At 40.8% G+C, this 22,505-nt stretch overlaps 1 protein-coding gene across 1 annotated transcript in view; it reads left to right on the forward strand.

The window, feature by feature from the left end:
* hdac8 (histone deacetylase 8) overlaps positions 1-22,505 on the forward strand; it is a 29,715-nt gene that overhangs the window by 414 nt on the left and 6,796 nt on the right. Inside the window, exons 3-11 of the mRNA XM_032584051.1 lie at positions 114-166; positions 1,297-1,427; positions 2,639-2,780; positions 3,668-3,780; positions 3,962-4,039; positions 4,443-4,551; positions 6,302-6,474; positions 6,998-7,092; positions 19,490-19,595. Coding sequence (XP_032439942.1) covers positions 114-166; positions 1,297-1,427; positions 2,639-2,780; positions 3,668-3,780; positions 3,962-4,039; positions 4,443-4,551; positions 6,302-6,474; positions 6,998-7,092; positions 19,490-19,595 — 1,000 coding nt within the window. The remainder of the gene's footprint in view (positions 1-113; positions 167-1,296; positions 1,428-2,638; positions 2,781-3,667; positions 3,781-3,961; positions 4,040-4,442; positions 4,552-6,301; positions 6,475-6,997; positions 7,093-19,489; positions 19,596-22,505) is intronic.

Consider the following 22,505-nt stretch of genomic DNA (forward strand, 5'->3'; position numbering starts at 1 on the left):
GAGATGGATTCAGATAGAAATGGATTCAAATAGCGCTAGCTTCTGTTTGATTTAAATTCACACGCATAAAGTCTGGTTTTAAACGGGATTTTCTCAATGTTTTCTATGGCCAGGCGAGTATGGTCCACTCCCTGATAGAAGCTTATGGACTGCTTCCCCACATGAGGTGAGTTGTTTAGGGTTGCTCTTTAAAAGTTTACAGGTCGACAAAAAAAAAAAAACATATTCGTGAACCATTTGAGTGTTTGAACTTATTTTTTTTGGAAAACAGAATGAATGAAACATGCAGCCATTTTTAATCATTATCCCAATACAAGTCAAAGAGTTGACTAAAAAAAATACTTTCAAATAATACCCAGAGAGCAGAAACAGTAGGTGTTAGAAAACATGGAGAATCATGCGAGCATTGGGTTTTTCAAAAGAAGATTTGCATCTCTTTTTAGATCCACTTTTAAGTTCTGAGGCAGCAACATTCCGACTATGTAATAAAGCTGTTGCAGGACTGTATAGTCAATAAGTGAGACTATTTCATCCTTGGTGCACAACGGAGCGTTATGGCATATCCTTCCTCCCAGCAGCTGTCAGTCCTTATATCCATCTCTGCTCTCAACAAACTCAATGCTCAGTGTTTACATCTCTGCTGTCACTTGCCAAGTTTTCTTATATTCATTTCTTGCAAATAGTATATTTTATATTCAGAAATATACATTTGTGCATGAAAATTAATATTTATATATTTATTTGCACAAATGACTGCATATGGACAAAAAAAAACAAAAACCGTTTTCTGACCATCCAGTTGTAAAAATAGAATTGTTTTCTCATGTTCTCTGATACTGTTCCTTTTCTGTTTTTCTATACCTTTTTTTTTTGTCTTAGTCTAAAAATGCATGCATGCATTTACTTTTAGCTTCTCCAATGGGGGACAATAAAGGATATTTCTACTGCTAGCTTAAGTTGTTTATAATATACTGTGGCAAATTAAATCAAAATGTGTCATTTTAATGGTTTGAAAGCATCACCTCCCCACCCAAAAAAAAGAAAGAAAAACCTGAGTTGGAATTGCTGCTGTTTCTACTATTTTACATGATAACCGAACTATTTCAAAATATGTTGATGCAGATATACTTTAAGATTATATCCATGTCTCCTCTATTTAATTTTCCTAAACCTATAAAGTAATTTTTTTGCATGTTGACAGTGTAATGCATATTTAGTGGATATCTGCCACAGTTGTTTACTTCCATCAGGACCCCAGTTTAGCCTTTCAGATTTTTTTTTTTCTCTTTCCTCCAGCGTTGTGAAACCTCGAGTTGCCACAATGGAAGAGATGGCCATGTTCCACACTGACTCCTACCTGGAGCATCTGCACAAGATCAGCCAGGACGGAGACAACGATGACCCCCAGTCAGCCGACTACGGCCTGGGTAGGGAATACACAAACTAGAACTTAAAAGTTATAACTTATTCTTAGCTGGTAAACAGGACCCCAGAAAAAATATGTTTCAAACTTTGACCATTTGAGAGATTCAGTATGTGTTGGTATTTTAAATTAGTTTTAAGTTCTGTGTATTCAGCACATGCAGAAGTTACAGTATGGGGGCGTGCTGTGGTGGTGTAGTAGGGGATAGATAGCACAACCCACGTTTGGAGACCTTGAGTCCTCGACGCAGCCGTCGTGGGTTTGATTCCCGGACCCGGCGACATTTGCCGCATGTCTTCTCCCCTCTCCTTCCCCTTTCCTGTCAGCCTACTTTCATATAAGGGACACTAGAGCAAAAAAAAGAAGTTACAGTTTGGAAATGAGAAAAGAAGGGTATAAACATGTCTGTGACCACCAGGGGGCAGTATAACACTGTCTTTAATAAAAGTTGTATCTGCTGAGATTTCCATTTCTAACTTTAGACTGATCTTGAGGTTAACCCGTCTTGTTTTTGTTTCCTCGTCTCATTCTCTTGTATTTATCTGTCGCTCTCACTCCTTTCCTCCACTCTCATCCTCCCTCTGCTCTGTTCTCAGCTCTTCCCACTGGAACTTCCTCCTTTTGTGTCGAATGTGATTTCACCCCCCCGAGTTCATCCGTCCAGTGTGTTATAAAACTAACTCCTTGGGTTAAAAGGTTTGCCATTAGGCACAGGATTGTTTCGGAGGTGTGAAAGCGCACATGCGCAGAACGCACGACTGTAGGGGTTTATTTGACGCAAGAACTGGCAGAAGGCTATGACGGATACCAACGGAAGCCGGACAGGTTCAGCTGTGCTACTTAATCTGTCCAGTTTAAATCAATTTCTAATAAGGAATACATGTGATATCCTGAGAACTTTGTTCATGGGAGACGACGTACTGTTTGATATAAGGTGGACGCTAAAGGTCTAAATCGCGTTCGACATTCTAAAAATAACAGCGCCATACAGTGGCCTGGCATGACAACTGCAGGTGACTCAAGGTGTTCTGGCGGTGCTGTTGATTGGGAACTTTTTCACCAATCGACATCTGAAAATCCAGGCAGTTTCCTGGCAGAGTTCTCGTTTAAACGTAGTACAATGTTAACTTTGTATATCTTTATGGGTTTTTTTGTTGTTGTCACATTACGCTCTTTTGTCTATTCTCCTTACCTCGTGTCTCTTTCTATACCCAGGCTATGACTGTCCTGTGGTGGAGGGCATATTTGACTATGCGGCAGCAGTAGGGGGCGCTACTCTGACTGCAGCCGAGTGTCTGCTGGAGCAAAACTGCGAAGTGGCCATTAACTGGGCGGGAGGCTGGCACCATGCTAAAAAGTAAGCTCTACAGCTCCACATATAGTCAACAAGTTTAAAACGCACGATGTTGGTTACGATAGAAAAAGGGCTTGACAAACTGAGTCTATTCTAGTTTAATAGCTTGCCTTTCTCTTCTGTGTTTCTTTGGTCTTCAGAAAAGTGAAGGAAGTACTATAGCACTCAATTTTTACCAACATTTTTTGTTTGTAAAAAACTTAAATCAGTGAACCATTTTTCTTTCAGTTCACTTTTTTTTTTTTTTTTTTACCATTTTGTCTTTATTCGTCAAATAAAATCCCAATTAAATACATGGAAGTGTGTCGATGTGACAAAATGTTGGAGAGCATTAGCTAGACTGCTTTCTTCAACCTGGATTCATATTTGCCATTTTACGTGCAGTTGCCATAAAACAAATTCTTGAGAGAGAAAAAAAATTATAATAATTTTATATATATATATATAATTAATTTACCTTATTGGTAACACTTTATTTGATTTGGTGTTCATAAGACCGTCATGACACCGTCATAAACATGACATAACACCTGTCATGAACATGAAGGAGTCTTTTTGAATGTTTATGACTGTTGTCAGGAAGTGTCATTTGGTAAATAATGACACTTTTAAGGCAAAGTTGATTTAAAAGTTGCATTAAAACTCTATTAAAAGTGCCATGTTTGCATTAAAGTGTCATTATTTACCAAATAACGCAAACCTGACACTTTTAATGGATTTTCAGTCATAAACATTCATGAAGACTCCTTCATGTTCATGACAGCATCATGAACACCCCTTCAAATAAAGTGTTACCTTTTCTATTTACTAAAAAAATATTTTAAAAAATGTTTTAGCTTATTGTTTTTTTGTTTAAAATGTCTTGATTCTTTCTCTTCTGTGTTTTCCAGGGATGAGGCTTCGGGGTTCTGCTACGTGAACGATGCTGTGCTGGGGATCCTCAAGCTGAGGGAGAAATATGAGCGGGTGCTGTATGTGGACGTTGACCTGCATCATGGAGACGGTACGGGCAGCGCACACAGAGATGGAGAGCAGCTCTTTATCCTCCTCAAGATGGGTTTTATTTCTACATTACATTGGCTCTTTCTAACTATTAAAAATGTTCAAGTTCTATGTAAAGATTACAAATGTTGAATACATTTTTACTGGCGGATTATGAACTTTGTTTTTACTCTGTGGCACAGGTGTGGAGGAGGCCTTTAGTTTCACATCCAAGGTTATGACGGTTTCTCTGCACAAGTTTTCCCCTGGATTTTTTCCCGGTCAGTGACTCAAGGTGTTTGGGTTTTATTTCTTTAAAATGAAGCTCCCCAAGGTTCCTACAACCTTTAAAAGTCTGGAAGGAGCTTATATTGGTTTCCAGTTTTGGATAAGTGTGGAAAAAAGGAAGTTGTTTGGAACACTCGCTGCTTTCTCAAGTTTTTTTTTCTATTTTCTAAAGACCTAATATCTTTGTTTTGCAATTTAGCACATTGATTTTCACATTTTACTCATCAGACTTCAGTTTTTAGTCACTTAAAGATTTCACTAGATGTTTGGACTGGAGTTCAGTTTAAACTTGACGTGTGGTTTTTAAACTAGATCTGTTCAGTACAGGAAAGTCTAATTTCGAAAAGAAAACGTGTAGGAACTTTGATCCTTAAAAATAAGGGCGTCCATTTTTAGGCACTGGTGACGTCTGTGACACGGGGCTCGGAAAAGGCCGTTGGTACGCTGTGAACATCCCACTGGAGGACGGCATCCAGGACGACAGATACTTCCAGGTTTTTACCAGGTAAATAAAATCGCTCACACATAGAGAGGAAGGCAAAAACTTTGATTTGAAACCTTTTAGGCTTTAGTCCTTGGTAAAAGAACAAGCAAAGGCAGGTTTAGAGTTTTTATCGAGTACATTTAACAACCCTTTCTCTCAGTATTATTCTAATGTTCCACAGAAATCTGTAATCCTTGAATTTAAATTTGCTTCTTGGCTTTCCTTAAACTTTTCTTTTTGAAGCTCTAAACCCACATTAGAGAAACAGCTTACTGCCACTCCTGATAACGATGTTTAAAAAGCTGTCAAGTCAATTCGGCTTTTACTTCAGTAGCGCCACTGATTTTGGCCGAAACAATTCCTTCCTAATGTTCTCTGAATAAATGCAGGCAAATTAAAGTGTGAATTTTGTATAATTTAAAGCTTTTTACGTCTCCTTTAATGGGGAAGGCAGTTACTGTATTGATCAAGACCACTTTAAATACTCCGTCTCCTTTAATCTGGGAAATACAAAGAAATTAAGAGTGCTGAGATTTTTTTTATAGAACTACAGTGAACCCTCGCTATGTCGTGGTTTACCTTTCGCGGTCGCGCTGTTTCACGGATTTGCAATGTGCATTGTGTTCTGCATTCTGATTGGCTAAACAGTCTCTCCGCTTCTTCTTCACCTGTGTGTCAATAAAGTTGCGGTTTAAAATGTACACGTACGTAAAACAGCTTGCCAATTTCAAGAATCTTTTTGCCCAGAAGAAAAAAGAGCGACAACAGCTACCGATAACTATGTTCTTCTCTCAAACAAACACACCTGCACCGCGGGCTTTAGAAGAAAAAAACCCGCTACAGAGTGGAGTCAGGATGCAGCGGCTCAGTCAGAAGAGCAGTGAAATACACGCGAGTCACTATTTGTCCTACTGTACTTTGTTTTTTTTTTTCATAATCATTTTTCATTTTCTCCCGTTCTAATCCAATGACTCGGGTCGCGGTGGGGCGGCGCTGATCTCCGCAATTCGGGCACGGGAATCCGCCTTCAGTTCATGTTGATGATTAAAATGATTATTTTACAGTACAGTAGTTATTTATAAAAAAAAATAGTTTATACAATGCTTTTATATGTTAAACAAATGTTTGGGCCTGTAAAAAAGGTTTTGTTCTTTACTTTCAATGTATTATGGAGTATTTTATTGTATAATAATTGTAAACAAATAAAGGTTACTACTTCACGGATTTCATCTATCGCGGGTTCTTTTAGGAACGTAACCCCCGCGAAAAACGAGGATTCACTGTACACTGAATTGTCTCAAACCACTATAAGCTGGCAGGTCAATCAATCAATTGATCAATCAGATATGTTGATCAGTGCTCCAGTTACTACTAATCAAAAGCAGCTGGGTTTTTAGCCTTGATTTAAGGGAGCTCAGTGTTTCAGTTGTTTTGCAGTTTTCTGGAAGTTTATTCCAGATTTGTGGTGCATAGAAGCTGAGTGTTGCTTCTCCATGTTTGGTTCTGGTTCTGGGGATGCAGAGCAGAACCAGAACCAGAAGACCTGAGAGGTCTGGAAGGTTGATACAATAACAGCAGATCTTTATTGTATTTTGGCGCCACTCGGCTATTCATAACCTCCAGTTTTTACCCGAGTGATGTGTTCCGATAACCGTTAAAGTCTTTTGGTATCAAATTGTAAATATTTGGGTTAGTTGACATCTGAATTGATGTCACTGGAAGGGGTATTTACTGAAACGCATGATGGGAGACGTTTCCGCTTGCTCCGCAGCGTGATGCAGGAGGTGCAGTCGCAGTTCAACCCTGAGGCCGTACTGATGCAGCTGGGCGCCGACACCATGGCGGGCGATCCCATGTGCTCCTTCAACATGACCCCTGTAGGGGTGGCCAAATGTCTACTGCACGTCCTGCAGTGGCAGCTACCTACGCTGCTGCTGGGAGGAGGTACTCTCTCTCTTTCTGTGTATGTGTGTTATTCTGGCCGGCCATGTGTTTTTGAACGTCCTCCAGACGTAAACGTACCTGTGACTTCATAAAGATCCAGAATGCGGCCCGTATTCTTTGTGTGCGTTTGAATTTTCCTCACACACGGCGCCCTGTTTCAGACTCCTCAGCCCCTTGGCCAGATGATAGCGACTAATTATGCGACACAATGAAGCCATTTTACTCCACTACAATCCGACCTCTCTTCCTCTCTCCCCCTCTCCCTCCTTGTCCTACATACTTTCTCTCTGCGCTGTATCCTCCTCTCCCGCTCGCTTCTTGTCATCCTCCTGATTTCCCTCGAATCCGTCCTCTTCATCATCGCTGTGTGGGGAAGAGGGGTAATAAGAGGGGTAATAAGCTTTTTACCTACTGTCCTAGTAGCATTCGGATCCACCAAATTAAGCTGTCAAGATATGACAAAAATAAAATTGTTACTGTACTCATCCTTGAACTCATTGCGCCCCGCTGTTTTTGTCTCCAGGAGGTTACAACCTGGCCAACACGGCCCGCTGTTGGACGTTCCTGACCGCGACGGTCCTGGGAAAGTCTCTGTCCTCAGAAATACCCGACCACGAGGTACGACAAACGGACCCCCGCGGTCTGTCTCGTACCGCCGCAGTTGCTCGCATTTACATATTCCCACACGAGCACAAATGTTCTCATTCATCGTACCCTCTCACGCACACATACACACTTGTTAAGAACTGTCCTGCTGAGTCACTCGTCTAATCAAAGATGGCTGTTAACTCAATGAAGGGGGTTTGTGTCCAGGTGAGTCAGACGGCCAGGGGGTGCTGACAGTTAAACACAGCCTCCTCTCAAGCTGACTTGTGAGGCAGAAAGGTCACCGACCGACTGTTGGGACGTTTTAAAGGATAAATCCATGATCTTATTTGCAATAAATGGGGAAAAAATATATATTTATGACACTATAAAACAGTGTACACGCATCCTTAAAAAGTCTTAAATTCATTTATCTAAAATTAAAGCCTTAAAATGACGTAACTTCATAAAGGAAGTGCAAGGTGGCCTTAAATACATCAATCACGGTTATATTTAATCTTAGATAATCTATGTAGGTTTTTTTGCTGGACTTTTCTATCAGGCAAAGGCTTGAGTTGTCCGCAGACATCTTCACTCATTGCGTTCTGTGACTGAAGCCCATTAAAGCTACCAGTAAGAAGCTGCTATCCTAGTCAGCAAGCAAACAAACAATCCTTTAACAACTGGTATTTGGTATCAAATTGTACATAATTGGGTTAGTTGAAATCTAAATTGATGTCAACTATGCTAGCTGCTAATGACTCACATGCTTATTAGCAGCTAGCTAGCTTGTAATCAAACAATACTTTAACCACTAGCATGTGGCTCATTAGCAGAATATGGCTATGTAACGACCTAGCTAGAAAGTGAACAAACCATTAGCAGCTCGCCTGTGGCTCTCTAGCTAGCTAGTTAGATGGAAAGCAAACAGACAGCCCATTAGCAGCTAGCATATGGCTCATTAATATCTAGCTAGCTAGAGAGCCTGTTTTCTTTCTAGCTAGGTAGCTAGCTAGAAAGAAAACAAACCATTAGTAACTAGCATATGGCTCTCTATGCAGTTAGCTAGATAGCTAGGTAGCGCTGTATAACATTGTGCATGTGAGAAGCACAAAGTTGCTGCCAAGAACCACAAAATGACCCCAGAACCTACACAGGTTTGGTCCCCTACATTTCTTTTGTACATCTCCATAGTGGCATAGGTCTTAAATTTTATTAATAATTGTCTTTGGTAAAACCCTCAAAGCTCACTAGAGCTTAAAGGGTTCCACATAAATATTTAAACTGGAACCTAATCTGAGTGATCAACAAAAGCATCCACTTAAACTAAATGTTTAAAACGTGCAAAATTACAGATTGTGGATCTAAAATGTAGGTAATCACAGAATCTAAATATAACTATGGAAAGGAAGGAAGGCACAGTGGCTTTTGATCGTATACAGACCTCCCTCAAGACTCACATTAGACTTTGTTTAATGTCTAATGTTTTAATGTAACATTTAAACAGGCAGATTTATTTGGGGATAAAAAGAAAATAGTATCAGATTACAGTATAAACTCTCCTCTAGCACATAAAGATTATCCGTTACATTAGGCTCTGTTCACTGTGATCTAAAGAATAGATGTGGTGTTAGGGGTTCATAGTTTTGTAATGGTGAAACCAGGTCTCCTCATCTTGAAATATGCTCATGAGATCATTGAGATAAGATCTGTTGGAGAAAGTCAAACCTCCTTTTTTTTTTTTTTTTAGCAAATGATGCTAAAAGTAGAAAGATGACTCATCCGAAGGCATCAGACTTTATATTTCAGCTTGTAGGGATTCTAGGCCTTTTTCCTAATTAGTGGAGCAATATTCTAAGGATTTTCTTCACATTCTGAAACCTCAGACATCATTCTGGACATTTTAGTTCATGAGGTCAATCATTTCTAATTAGTCAAGTCATCCTTGTTGCTTTGTTTAAGTGCACATGTAAAACCTTTATGTAAGAAAGACTCTTTTGACTAATTTAGCTATTTTGATTTTAATTTTCCTAACAGCTCAGTAGATTCCCTTAAACAAAAAACTTTCAACCCTCCTTAAATCATTTTCTTGTGTATTTCTCATAACTCACAGTGATATCAAGTACTCAAAATGGTTTAAGTGGTTAAAATGGAAGTTGTTTTACGGATTCATGCAGAAGAGAATAGTAATCTGGAAAGTCTTGCAGCACTTTTGTGGCAGCAGACGAGGCGCAGTAACTAAACCGACATGTGACGGCTAAGCATTGACTGCCTTGTGTAGCTCTTGGTCTTTGTTTGCTTGCTTGCTTTTTAGTTCTTGATGCAGAACAATAAGTGATCCTTGTAAGAAAGAACAAGATCTTTTCCCCAACCACAGGATGTGCCATTTGACACGGTCATTTAGAGAATGAGCGCAAATCTCAGCATCCATTAGGGTTAAGGAACTTGGTGGCAGCTGGAACATATTATTCAGTGCAGTACACTTCCAGTGGGTGGATCAAGCCTATTTGCCTAGTTAGAACCAGCTGGTGGTTTCTCTTTTTGACACCAATCTTAGTGATCGGTTTTGGTTTCTTTCTTTCTTTCTTTTTTTTTTTTTTGCCAGAGAAGGTGTTGATTATTTCAGCAAGACAAACCAACATTATGTCCTGCACAATGGCTTCTGAGTGGAAAAGTTCAAGCAACATTTGGCTGAGATTGTATGTTACACCAAAATCATCATTACCGTTGTGGTTCTAGAAAGAGTTCAGAAAAAATAATGGAAGTCAACGGAAAGTCCTTATGAAGGTAGAAAGACGCAATGTGTGTGTGTCCGTGTAATTGGACCAAGATGAGGGTAGCTCTTGTTTCTCCTCGTCGCCGTTCAATGGTCCTAAATACCCTTTGACCTCGTTAAGGGGCACTCGTGGAAAACAAAGCAGCTATCAGTGCGGACAGCTGCTGCAGAAGAAGAACCCAAGGAGGCTTCACACACTTGAGTCAAAAAACAGAGGGGCGTCTTAGCTTCATACTGTGTTTTTAGTGTACAGATGTGAAGATTTTTTATTTTTGCAATGTTGCAGCTCTTTAACTCTGCACAGAAGTGTGTGTGCCAGTGTTTTTTTGTGGCCGATAAGCGGGGCATTTATCCACGATGGCCAAGCAAAGCTGAAGTCCCAGCGACATGGGGGAACAAAACCTACCTTTGTACCCTCCTGCCCTACTGTAGACTACATGAATACGCGCATTCATTACTGTCGGATAATGCCCCAGCCTGTTTTCTAGCGTTTTCACGCGCTTCATTGTATGATAAGTTTGGCCTCGGTTGTGAGGAAGCAACTGTTCGTCAAATAGGAAACTGCTGAAGGTGCGTCCTTATTGAAGAAAGCTCAAGTAAAATCAAACAAAATGTCTATTACGTTTATGCTGTTGCTTTATAAACACTTTGCCCTGCAGAGGTATTCATATGTGTTCAACTCTTTCCACATTTTTAACATTACGACAATAAACATCAGTATATTTGATTGGGACACAGATGAGCACATCAGTTCTGAAGCAAAAGGAAAATCATACACAATACTTTTGCAAGCAGTTGTACATCCAAACAGGCTATAACGAGGTTTGTCTCATCACCTGAAACCAGCCTCAAATATGTTAATCAAACGTCTTACATTTAATCTTGACATAATAGAACAATCTTGTATGTTCTATACGTGTTTTTTTTTTTTTTTCCCTTCTTGTGTAGCTTTTGAGGCTATTGGTAACTCACTGCTAGCATACCCTTTCCAGCAAGCTAGCTTTATGTGTTTACAAAAAGTAAATGCAAATGCATCCCTAGTTGGCTGGACAAAGTTTGTGCATTTCTGTGGAGGTATAGGTCTTAAATTTCATTCGTAATGATCTTAAAAAGGCCTTAAATTTGAGTTGGCGAAAGCTGCAGGAAGCCTGTTTAGATTACCTCTAAAAAGGTTGTGTTTTATGCTTAATTGAAACCAACATTTTGCCAGCGAATACATGTTTTGATTGTGAAAGTACACAATAAACCTGAAAATAAGAGTCAAAGAGCACATCGGTCAAAGCGAGGCAGTCACATCAACAATGGTATTAAATGATTATCAGACAAAATATTACAGTGCAGATAACCCACACAATGGCTGCATGTGATATACTTCAGTATCAAACCGTAGCAGAGGTAGAAGTTGTGTTGATAGCCATAAAAGCCCATTGACTTGTATTGTCGGATAGCTGTTAGCTGATCCTGATTGACCCTCCATTGTGTGATACAGGCTGATGATGGCAGCATGCGAGTTAAAGGTCAACAGTTCACTGCTTTCTAATAATAGCTGTACATGTCAAAGGTCAGGTAGTGTGTCTGAGTCAAATTGTTTGGTAAGAGTGAGTGAAAATGTTCTTAATACATTTTGATTAAATTTCTGCTTGACAAGACGGTGCTGTTGCACATGCTAGAAAACACAACATCAGTTTTATTTCTGGAGGGGGAAAAAAACTAATAAAACACAAAGTTAACAGTTGAAATAATAGCAAATAATTAATACTGAAGAATAGCAGAAGAAGAAAGTGAGGAAAAGTGGTCAGTTTGTGCTTCAGCAGCCCGAGACTATGGCAGCATATCTACAGAGCCGTCTTTCTGGAACGCATTCACCCCTGCCGGAGCAGACCGTACGCTCTATCTCTTTACTATTGAGAACTTGGGCCAATTCTTTTTATCTTAAAGAGAATTGGACCGAGCTCTAACCCCTGTGGTACTCCACAAGCAATGCTGTTCATTTACAAGAACAAACTGGACACATAAGATGTAAACCGGCGACTAGTGTTGCATGTTCAAGCCTTCTGTGAACAAGAGTTTATCAAAATTCAACCGGCTCCCCCCCAATTGTACGACAATGCTATTAACACTGCAAACCGAATATGTTGAAGTAACAAATTAGCCTTTTAAATGTGAGAAAATTAGCCTTAGCTTGTTGAATAACTTCAAAAAGTTTCAAATCCTCGCAGTAAAACAATTAGGTGTCAAAGAGCAATAAAGTTAGAAAAGGTGAGACATAAAAGGTGAAGATATCAAAAGTGGCAGAGCTTAATCTGATCTAAATAATGAGCTGTATTCTGCCACGATGTCAAGTGAAAACTGGTTTTCACTTCGATTTAGTGTTTGTTTGTTTTTTTACCTTCAGCAAATCTGACCAGTAGTTTGGTTAACACTTTTTCCCTCGTATTTTAGACGTCTTGGATCACTAAACAAATGATGTTAGGTTTCCACTTTTCTGGTAAAGGTGGGCTAAGCTGAGCCCCTCCTGTCGCGTGCTGGTCAAATACGCAGAGTCTGCACTTTTCAGCAAGATGTGATGGTACTTTTCACTTCAGACAGCAAACAAATCTTAGGTCATCTTCCGTTCATGGAATTTTGCGCTTCAGCATGTTAACGCTGGTGTCATTTTGTACGTTAATTATTCATTGTTTTAGCTCCATGATGTTGCCGGGCAGTTTTGAGCCAAGAGATAAAGTGCATAACGACCGCCGGCATGCTATAAAAACAGATGAGAAACATATTTTTTAAAAGTTTTCTAATATGCATTACAGTTTTCTTTTCCAACACAGTGAAGCAAACATCCCTACCAATAAAAAATATATTTTTTAATTATTATTATTTTCCTTCTACTTGGAAAATGTTGACAGAGGTTGAGCCAGTCTTCTGCCACTGAGCTATTCCGTCACCCTCTCTGGCAAGATGTTCATCAAAACACATCCCAGCACTACGAATTCCTGAATTCCCCTCGATTCTGGTAAGGCCAGCAGAAGTAAATACGAATGCGTGTCCGTCTGAGAGCCGCACAGGAAGGGAGGACGTCTCTGGGCCCCAGATTGGCAGCAGGGACGCGTTCCGCCTCTTCGCTTCCTACTTCCTCGCTTCCTGTCTGCAACCACTTCCTGCCCGGCCCCTCACTCTGCCGTCAGAGACGCGCGGGCTCCCCGGAGTCACGGACTCAATCGCAGGAAACGTCACCGGGCGCTGGCGTTTGGGTGTGTGTGAGTTTGCAAGAGGACGCCAGGGTGATCCTTCTTGAGAACGGCAACCAATAAATGTGAATGCTTTATTGGAACATTCTTCAGTGCTAATATGAAGCACTGAAGAAGAACACATGAACATTGGGGTTGTATCAAAAGTAATCTGTAAGTTTCAGGGCCTTATTACAGTTTTTGTTTAGTGTGTGTTTATTTTTCATGTTCGTGGTCAGGCTCCATCCAGGAGGACCGGAGAACATTTTGTTTTCCTGTCAGGCGAGATGCTTTGCTAATCCTCCTGGATTCATAATCACAATACTTCAGAGTTTTCTATTTAGTTTGTGAAAATCCTCTGGCGAGTCAGTCCATTTCACTCATATCGCCAGCAGTACTGAGAAAATTGATATTTGGATTACAATGCACATTTACTGTGTTTTCACCCCGATAGTCCGGTTTTTGCAACATTAGTTACATTTTCAGCTGCTGTGGTTTGTTTTCAACTTGCACTGTGTCAAACAAACCAAACTCTTTGAAAAAACCTGTCCCTCCCCCCCTCGCCTGTGGTGGCGCTCCACCAAGAACTACTGAAAGAATCAACACAAAACCATCTGAAGACGATATGAACGCAATTTCCTTCTTTGCTAAATGTAAACAAAAATGGAGTAGCATCAGATTTCAGCTGTTGTAGCATTTTTCTTTAGTCGTTGGCAAAAAACCACAAGACATTTCTCTTGCTAATGCTAGGCTCTTGCACTTGTTGTGGTTGTATTTACCCAGGATGCCCTGCGCTATAGTTTGTATCCTGCTTTCAGAGTGATCTCTAGTCCACTTGCATCCACCTATGGATTCAAACCGTACCAGAGTTCACTTTAATAGAACTGAGACCTCGTTTTTAAGGCGGACCAGAGTTAGCTCTTTTGGGTCGCATCAGAGTTCGATTCACACATCCTCAAGCGAACCGGACTTAGGGTGCATTCATACCAGCCCTGTTTAGTTTGCTTTAATCGGACTCTACTTCGTTTGCCAAGAAAGTCTGGTTCGTTTGTGCAAAGGCACAAGGCGAAGAGAGGGAGGGGAAGGGAACAGGTTTTGCAAAGAGTTTGGTTTGTTTGACGTAAACGTTGCAATTTTGGTCCCCAGTCAAACCAAGTCTACTGGTCTATAAGGTGTGAAAACCCCCGTAATTGTTTTCCCAAAGTTTGTGTAGCACAGTTTAACCCTGTAACCCTCCAGTAGAGGAGAACTAGCATGCCGTACCTCACTGTTTTCCACAAGCACACAAATGTTGTCTATTGACTACAGGGCCTTTAAAGGAGAACTGTCAGATGAGTGTGAAGAGTATGAAGTGGTGAAATGGCAGGGAGGACCAGTCCAGATGTGAAGCCTACGTGCATTATGTGACCACAATTCGGTATCGGACTGTTTTTTTTCCTTCCTAAAAACATTTATTAGATAGGAGCCTGATAGCAGATGCAGCCCATTTGTTTTCCTGAGACATTTTTCCTCTCTGCTGCGCGCCTCGGCATCCTTCATAGCAGGGGATCCTGCTGATCGCTGTAAAAACAAACACCCGCAGACACAGCACTGCTGTCCGCAGATGGGCCCTTGCTCAAAAAACACATACTCCGACTTTCTCTGAGGCGTGTTTGGATTACTCGTGTATAAACTCCAGTCACGCGTGAATCAATGTGTCTGCACCTGACAAGAATGGATGGCCGCGGACGGTGCGTTTTGTCTAGAGTTTTACGGCTTGCACTTTTCAAATTCTGGACATTTTTGGGAAGCAAACTAAGATAAATGAAAATCATACTCCGAAGCAGAGTAGATAAAAGAAGTAGAGAAACTATATCAGGTTGTCTTTCATGCTCATCTGTGGGCAAAGGATTTCTCATAATTTGACACAATGAGGTGCTCTGTGAGAAGAAAGTCACAAACACAAATAAATACTGGTTTTGGAACGGATACAGCTGGCTAACATTTTTACATTATGTTGAAAACCTAGTTCAGTGCCAGGGAACTAACAATTTAATTGAAATCTACCAGTTTTGCCAAGAAGAGTGGTCAAATATCTGGGGCAGAAATATTTCAAACTGACTGTTGATGGCTCAAATACATCCACTTAATTCTGTTTTACTAAAATCAATTCACCCTGGAAGAAAATGGCTGAGATGCAGCATAGGTTTCATGGATAAGATGATAGGGTGTGAGCTGCTAGGTTTAACAAAGTTTGATGCCCAGTATGTCACATTATTAATTAGCTTTACATTATATTAAAGTGGAGTTTAATCTTCCCTTTGAACACAGCATTTTTTTCTGTAATTAGTGTTTCTTTTGAGAAATTTGTACAACCAGTGAGTAATGGAGTAGGGGTGGAGGGTCTGTGTTTAGGACCATGGCAAAAGAAAAACAGCTTTTCCCTATTCATCTCCCAGAGTGTCTCTGCTCAGGACACAGGAGCCAGTCGGTGGGTATTTTCTGTCTCCTGACCTTGTCTAGTTATGTCGACGTGCTGCGTCACTGGAACAAGCAGCGGAGTTTATCTGTTTTCCCCTATTGTTCCCTCATTCTCACATGTTTGCTCACATTTCGTCTTTTTCAACTGTGTTCTGTACGATCTGGAGATGTATTCGCAGGGTGTGGACCTGTGTCTCCCTCGTCTCCTCTCTGTCTCTTCCTTGGTCATCCAATGCAAACAGGCTGCCAGCAGGAGACTGTGTGTGTCAGTGAGTGTGTGTGGGGGTGCGCGTGTGTGTGTGTGTTGTTGGACTGCAGGAGATAGAGCACTGAGTTCATGGGAATAATTTGGACGGGTCTCTGTGTGTTAAGTACACTCACATTGAAAACTGGTGGTAAGACACTAGAATTCATGAAAACAAACTGGAAGTAGATTTATGAACTTGGAGCCATACAAAGGCTTTATGAAATTTGCATACATTCACCTTGACTTTGATGTCATATTGGGGATGGACTGTTCTTTTTCTGCCGAGATGAATTTGTACAAAAATCAACTTCATACTAAACCCAGTAAGAAATGTATAAAAAGCTCAAGGACATTTCTACAGCTAAGCTAATATTTGGTTAAGAATCAAGCATACAGTTTGTAGCTGTCAACAAGTTTCAAATATACATCTGGCAGGATCACCACTCGTTTTTGCAGTATTGGATGTTTTTTTCTGTGGAATGGTCTGGCACAGTTCTTAAATTTTGAGGTTTGAGGACAGGGCAATTCCAGAAGCTTAATGTTGGCCTGTTGCATTAATTTCAAAACAGGTTTGGATGTGTATTTGGTATCATTCTCCAGTTGGAAGAATGAGTTTCAACTATCTGACCCAAATTATCACCCTCTGATGAGAGGTATTTGGAGAGAATGTTTCATTGAGCTCCAAGGTTAAGGCTCACCACAAGCTGGAAACTGCTGGTACTTAAGTGTTATTACACATGGCGAAGCTCATTTTACATCGCAGTAGCCGAGGGGCTCCTTACCAAGAAAGATGCTCCAGCTTCAAAATCGACACAATTTGCAGCAATACCTCATGGACAAGCCAAATCCCTTCTGGAGAAATGTTTTACAATCAAAGAATAAAAACTGATGGTGAGTGGTGGTGGGAATAATGAAGAAGCAAGAGTACCTCCAACCTGGACACAATAGGGTTTACAAAAATGCATTGATTATGGTTGAAAGCAAATTATTAACATTTCTAATCATAAAAGTGCTCAAAACCTGTTTTGTACCTTTAAAATGCATCTTGAGATGCTCAAAGTACATGTATGAATGGATGAATCACACGTAAATTGGGTTTCTGCCGTTTTGCCAATTCAAATTTAAGACTTTTTTAAGAACATTATGAATTACATTTAAGACCTGCTTCACCACAGAAATGTGCAGTAGTGTCAAACCTTTTTGCACAGAATTCAAGTAGCATTGGAGGGGTTGGCAACAGAAGCTAGCCTTTGGCAAAGACAAACATCGTAGATGCGAAAAAGCTAGCTAGCAAGGGTTTATAGGCAGCTAGTTAGCGATAGCCTCAACCGCCTTAAGTCATAGAACATAATGAAGATGTCTGTGTGTGACTCGAAATTTTGCCTGACAGAAAAGTCCCACTAGAAAAATAAACTACTTAAAGCTAACTCCCAATTCTTGGTTGAATTTCAGACATTTTAAGGGCTTCGTTTTAGATGGGTGACTTTCAAACTTTGGAAGACTTCTTAAGGATACACGGACACCCTGTAAATACACAAACTGATACATGCATTGACTCGCCTTCCCTCTGACCCAGTATTAAACAAAGACAGTGTGGTCCTTGTGTCCAAATAAGCAGAAATGTACTCGTGCTGCATGTTGGCTGACTTCTGCTGTGTAAATCAATGTTTGTTGCCAACAGACCTTCAAAGCTCTTTTCTAATGAGATCTACTGACTGTACTAAAAATTGAAATAACACATTACCTAGAAAAACCCCGTATGTTTGGATTTAGAAGTCAGGAATCTTTTGTGCTTGTCTTTTCTGGCGGTCACCTTTCGTTTAACATACTGAGGATTTGATTGTTTTGTACCTTTGTTTGCCTCAGTACTTCTGAATATGGCTGAGTTCAACTCGTTCCTCCTTAGATTTCAGTCACCTTGGCTCTCTTGGTCTGTTCTGGTCAGTTTTCAGTCCAAGGCTTTCACAACAGGCTCTGCATACGGACTGACGCACTTGTGGTCAGTCATGGCCTCAGAGTTTGTTTTGCTCTCACGCCACTGACTCATGGCCCAAGCCAATCACCGAAAATACTTTCTTTGCCTCTCTTCCCCTCACCCCCAATCTGACAAGGCTTGGATCAATTTATGATTAAACAAAGTCTCTAGATTTCCACCTGTTTCAGTTTTTTCTCTTGGCTGTGGTCTGACTCGACACGAAATGCCAGGGAGACTTTGGCATTTGCTGAAACAATCTCTGAGCCTTTTTGTTCTCATTTGCGAAGCTCCGACCGTTATGGTGGAGGTTTGATTGATTTGTGGTTCCTCCTTTGTGTTCTGGGTTGCATTTTCTTTCTATTTGTGAAGCAGACGAGACTGTTTTAAATGTTTGCCTGAGCAAGTAAAATTCCCTTTCAAGAAAATGAGTTCAGAAAATGGAAGTAACATGCAGCCTTCTTATAAGTTATCTTTCCTCTGAAGATGAGAATGTCAATCCCTTGTCCAGACATCTGGACTTCTACTTTGTTGTACTAAACTAAACATGTTGTTGGTAACGACATGTTCTTTAATTTACAGATAGCTAAGCATGTTGCATGAATTTGCATTGTGTAAAGAGTTTATTCACTTCATTCCATACCATCAAAGCTAATGTATCTTTTTAAAACTAGATGTCCATTGAAAGATTTTACTCTGATTTTGAATATCTGCACATGTGCAGTGCACGGGTTGGCAGAAAGCAATCATTGTTGGTGGAAACCAATTAGTACGCATAGAAAGATAGTTTGTCAGCATTACAAGCAAGAGGAAAACTGGGATTCGTCTCCTCTTTTTGCATTTACAGTTTTTAATTTCCAGATTTTCAGCATGTGTCGACCAATGTTTTACTTATTTACCCTACTGGCCCTTTTCCACTACTACCTACTTTACACGACTTGACTCTATTCTACTTGACTCCACACAGTTTTCCATTGTTTTTCCATTACAGTTGATCTACCGGTTCTACGTAGTTGGGACTTTCCTAGTAGGGCTGTCCCAGAGTCTGAAAAGTAACGCAGTGTGGTCTGTATGTGACAAAATAAGGAAGTTTCTCAGCATATTTTGAGATTCGGATTTGTAAAAAACTAAATGTACAAAGCTCAAGGTGAAACGATCAGATTTTAATAAAGAACGCAAAATAAACCCTCAATGGAAGCTGACTGGCTATTTTTTGGTCAGACAAGATACACACTTAATCGGGATTTCAGGACAGTCCAAAACACTTCTGTCTTTAACCTAGATGAGAGCTTGTTGGTATGGGTCTGCATATGTTCAAAAAGTACCTTGTAAATCATTTGCAGCAGGGCAACAGAAATCCTTCAGTGAAAATTGCAACAAACAAAACACAGGAGATCACACTCTGAATTTACTCACGAAACGTTCTTTTTTGTTGTTTTTATTGAGGTACCTATGTTTTATTATTTAAATTTGACCTATTAAAAGATTTGGGAAAATACCAAATGTTAAGTCTCTGATCATGTGAAACTTAAACCAGGGTTTGCTTACTGTAACATGCATAATATGCCAAGAAACACACACAAATCAGAGTTGTTGAAAAGAAAGCTAGCTTGATCATCTTGATATTACCCCGAATCTTTCCTACATTGCAGTAAAAACGCAACAATGATGAGACAACAACATAAAGGGACAGACTGCATTTGAAAAAACAGGTCAAACCAAAGTTTGCGATGCGATCTGTGAATGCATGTCTGCAGTTTTTTACAGAGTACGGACCGGACTACTCGCTGGAGATCAGTCCGAGCTGCAGACCGGACCGCAACGACAGCAAGCACCTGGAGCGGGTCATCAGCACCATCAAAGGTATCAAAGATTTTTGTGTTTACTGGACGCCCCAGGTGCATCTCCGTGTGGGTGTGGAGCGTAAACAGGTGTGCGCCTGTTTGTGCGGACATGAACCCTCGCTCACCTACAGGCCCTTTGTCTCTGCATGGCTCTTTCAGTGCACGGTGTCATGTGTCTGTTCTTGTCGCTGTACGCCTCTCTGCTGGATGAAAGTATAGCTTCTTCAGTGTTTTGTTCCTTTGGCTCTTATCGTCCCTTTGTGCGTCTTTGTATGTATGATCTGTTTTTGGGTTTTTTTTGGTGGGTTTTTTGGCCTGTGTCCTCTCAGTCACCTTCTGGTTCTTAACAAACACGGTATTCTTTCAGATGAGTCTGTATGGTTTTATGTTTGAACTAAATCTTCATCCTTGAGTTTGGGTGTGTGTGTGTGTGTAGCGACTTGTGGTTAAGTGGAAAGTCAGCCTTTTGGTCTTGATGTTGACAGCCCGCAGCTCTCGAGAGATGTTGCAGGAAGGTGAAGCTGAAGTGAAAAGTTGAGCGGCAGGAAGATTTCTATAAGGTGGTGTGATGAGGAAAGAAACAGCAAAAATCTAGACAATACTTACAGACTATGCTTATTTTCAACCAAAATTTTGGTAGAAAGGAAATTTGACTAGGAACTCTGTCTAGACATGTAAACCACAGACTAACAAAACATTTATTTTTGATGAAAGTTATGAAAGTTAGTTTGGTCTATCATGAACATTTATCTAAAAAAAAAAAAAAGAGAGATTTACTTTATTAGTAAGGTGTACATTTTTTTCTTATTACACCTTACCAAGCTAAGCTGGATCTATTTAATATATTGAAAAGTATTCACAGTGTTCTGGTTACGATTTTTATTGTCACAAAAGGTATTTCCTGTGTCAACTGCCAGTCTAATACTAGATTACAGTATGTTCAATCAAGGCCGTGCTCGTGCTTGAAAACTCTACTTTAAAGTGCAGTAGCATACTACAGTTCACCAGTACTACATTGTCTCTATCGGTATTGTGCTTTTATCCCTCAAAACGTTTTGAAAGCAGTTCCTGTTGACTCCGACAACACGGAACTTGGTAAAATGCTAGGCTAATGCTAGCATGTTTCCTCTCTGTTTTCACATGACTTGTTGATATTTGGAAACATAAGAGTTCCCGTTAAACGTGTGGATAAAACCTACAGAAAACGCTGTTGTTCTTCCACTTCGCAAATGGTTGGCTTTGGTCTGAATTTTTTCACGACACATCTGGGGATATGTTATGACGGTGTCACATGACTCAGACCAGGAGGAGCAGCAGCAATTTGATTAAAAAACATACTTCACCGTACTCCCCATATGATTGGAAGTACAGACAAAGTTCCTTTTTTCACAATTCTAACCAACCCACTTCGTCCAGCATTAGGACCAACACACCTGATTCAAAAAAGAGATGCTATGGTGGAGTTAGTTTGATGTTCTTTTTAAATTAATCATTTAATTATATTGTATTAATTAAATTTATTCTGGCACTCTACCCTTTTTCTACCCGGAAAAGGGTAGAGTGCCTTCTCCAGGTCGGGGGGAGGGAGGGGTGTCCTGCCCCAAGTGGAGGAGTTCAAGTATCTCGGGATCTTGTTCACGAATGGGGGAAGAAGGGAGCGGGAGATCGACAGGCGGATTGGCGCAGCGTCTGCCGTCAAGCGGGCGCTGTACTGGTCCATTGTGGTGAAGAGAGAGCTGAGCCAAAAAGCGAAGCTCTCGATTTACCGGTCGATCTACGTTCCCACCTTCATCTATGGTCATGAGCTTTGGGTCATGACCGAAAGAACAAGATCGCGGATACAAGCGGTTGAAACGGGTTTTCTCCGTAGGGTGGCTGGGCTCTCCCTTAGAGATAGGGTGAGAAGCTCAGTCATCCGGGAGGGACTCAGAGTAGAGCCGCTGCTCCTTCACATCGAGAGGAGCCAGTTGAGGTGGCTCGGGCATCTGGTCAGGATGCCTCCTGGACGCCTCCCTGGTAAGGTGCTCCGGGCACGTCCCACCGGGACGAGGCCCCGGGGAAGACCCAGGACATACTGGAGGGACTATGTCTCTCGGCTGGCCTGGGAACGCCTCGGGATTCCCCCAGAGGAGCTGGAAGAAGTGGCCGGGGAGAGGGAAGTCTGGGCCTCCCTTCTGAAGCTGCTACCCCCACAACCCGACCCCGGATAAAGCAGAAGAAAATGGATGGATGGATGGATGGATATTCTAGCCTGGTTTTTATCTCATGACTATTTTGGAAACCTACAACCAAAGAAAGATTTGCGATGCTAGTGGTAATGAGAAAGGGAAGGACAACGAAAATGGGGGAAACCTTTGCCATGAGCACAGAAAAGAGCTCACTTTTCTGTCACCTGTAAATTCATTCAAGAGACGCCACTCTGCTGTTGAAGAACTGGGATTTAGTGTGAACGCAAACCCAGACTAAAGGGAAGAATGTGCTCTTTGATTGTATGCAAAATAGTGTGGACATGGCAACAATTAACAACTCGGCTTTTTTCATTTAAACGCAGAAGATCGTTTTACTGTGGCAAAGGACAAAAAGCCTGCTGGGCGTAGATTCTCTTTACCCGGACAGGATTAGGTTTCTCAGTCACATTAAAGCAAGAAATGAGGACTTTATTTGGCAAAATTTTGCTGGCTTGGAATAAGTCGTTACAAAACGAGGGATTGAAAGTATCTCCACTGCTTAGTCATACGCCTTTTATTAGGGACAACAGAGGATTGGTGGATGGAGCGAATGAAAGGGTGGAAAAAGTAAACGGGAAGATGGAGTGAAAACAGGAACTTGTTTTATCTGCTGTTCCCATTTTTTTTATTTGACTACCAAAGTGGTTGTTAAAGAACTTAAAGCCATTTAGCACTTTTTTTTTTTTTTTTGCTGAAATCTT

This window comes from Xiphophorus hellerii, chromosome 14 (genome assembly GCF_003331165.1).
Source record: "Xiphophorus hellerii strain 12219 chromosome 14, Xiphophorus_hellerii-4.1, whole genome shotgun sequence".
Lineage (NCBI taxonomy): Eukaryota > Metazoa > Chordata > Actinopteri > Cyprinodontiformes > Poeciliidae > Xiphophorus > Xiphophorus hellerii.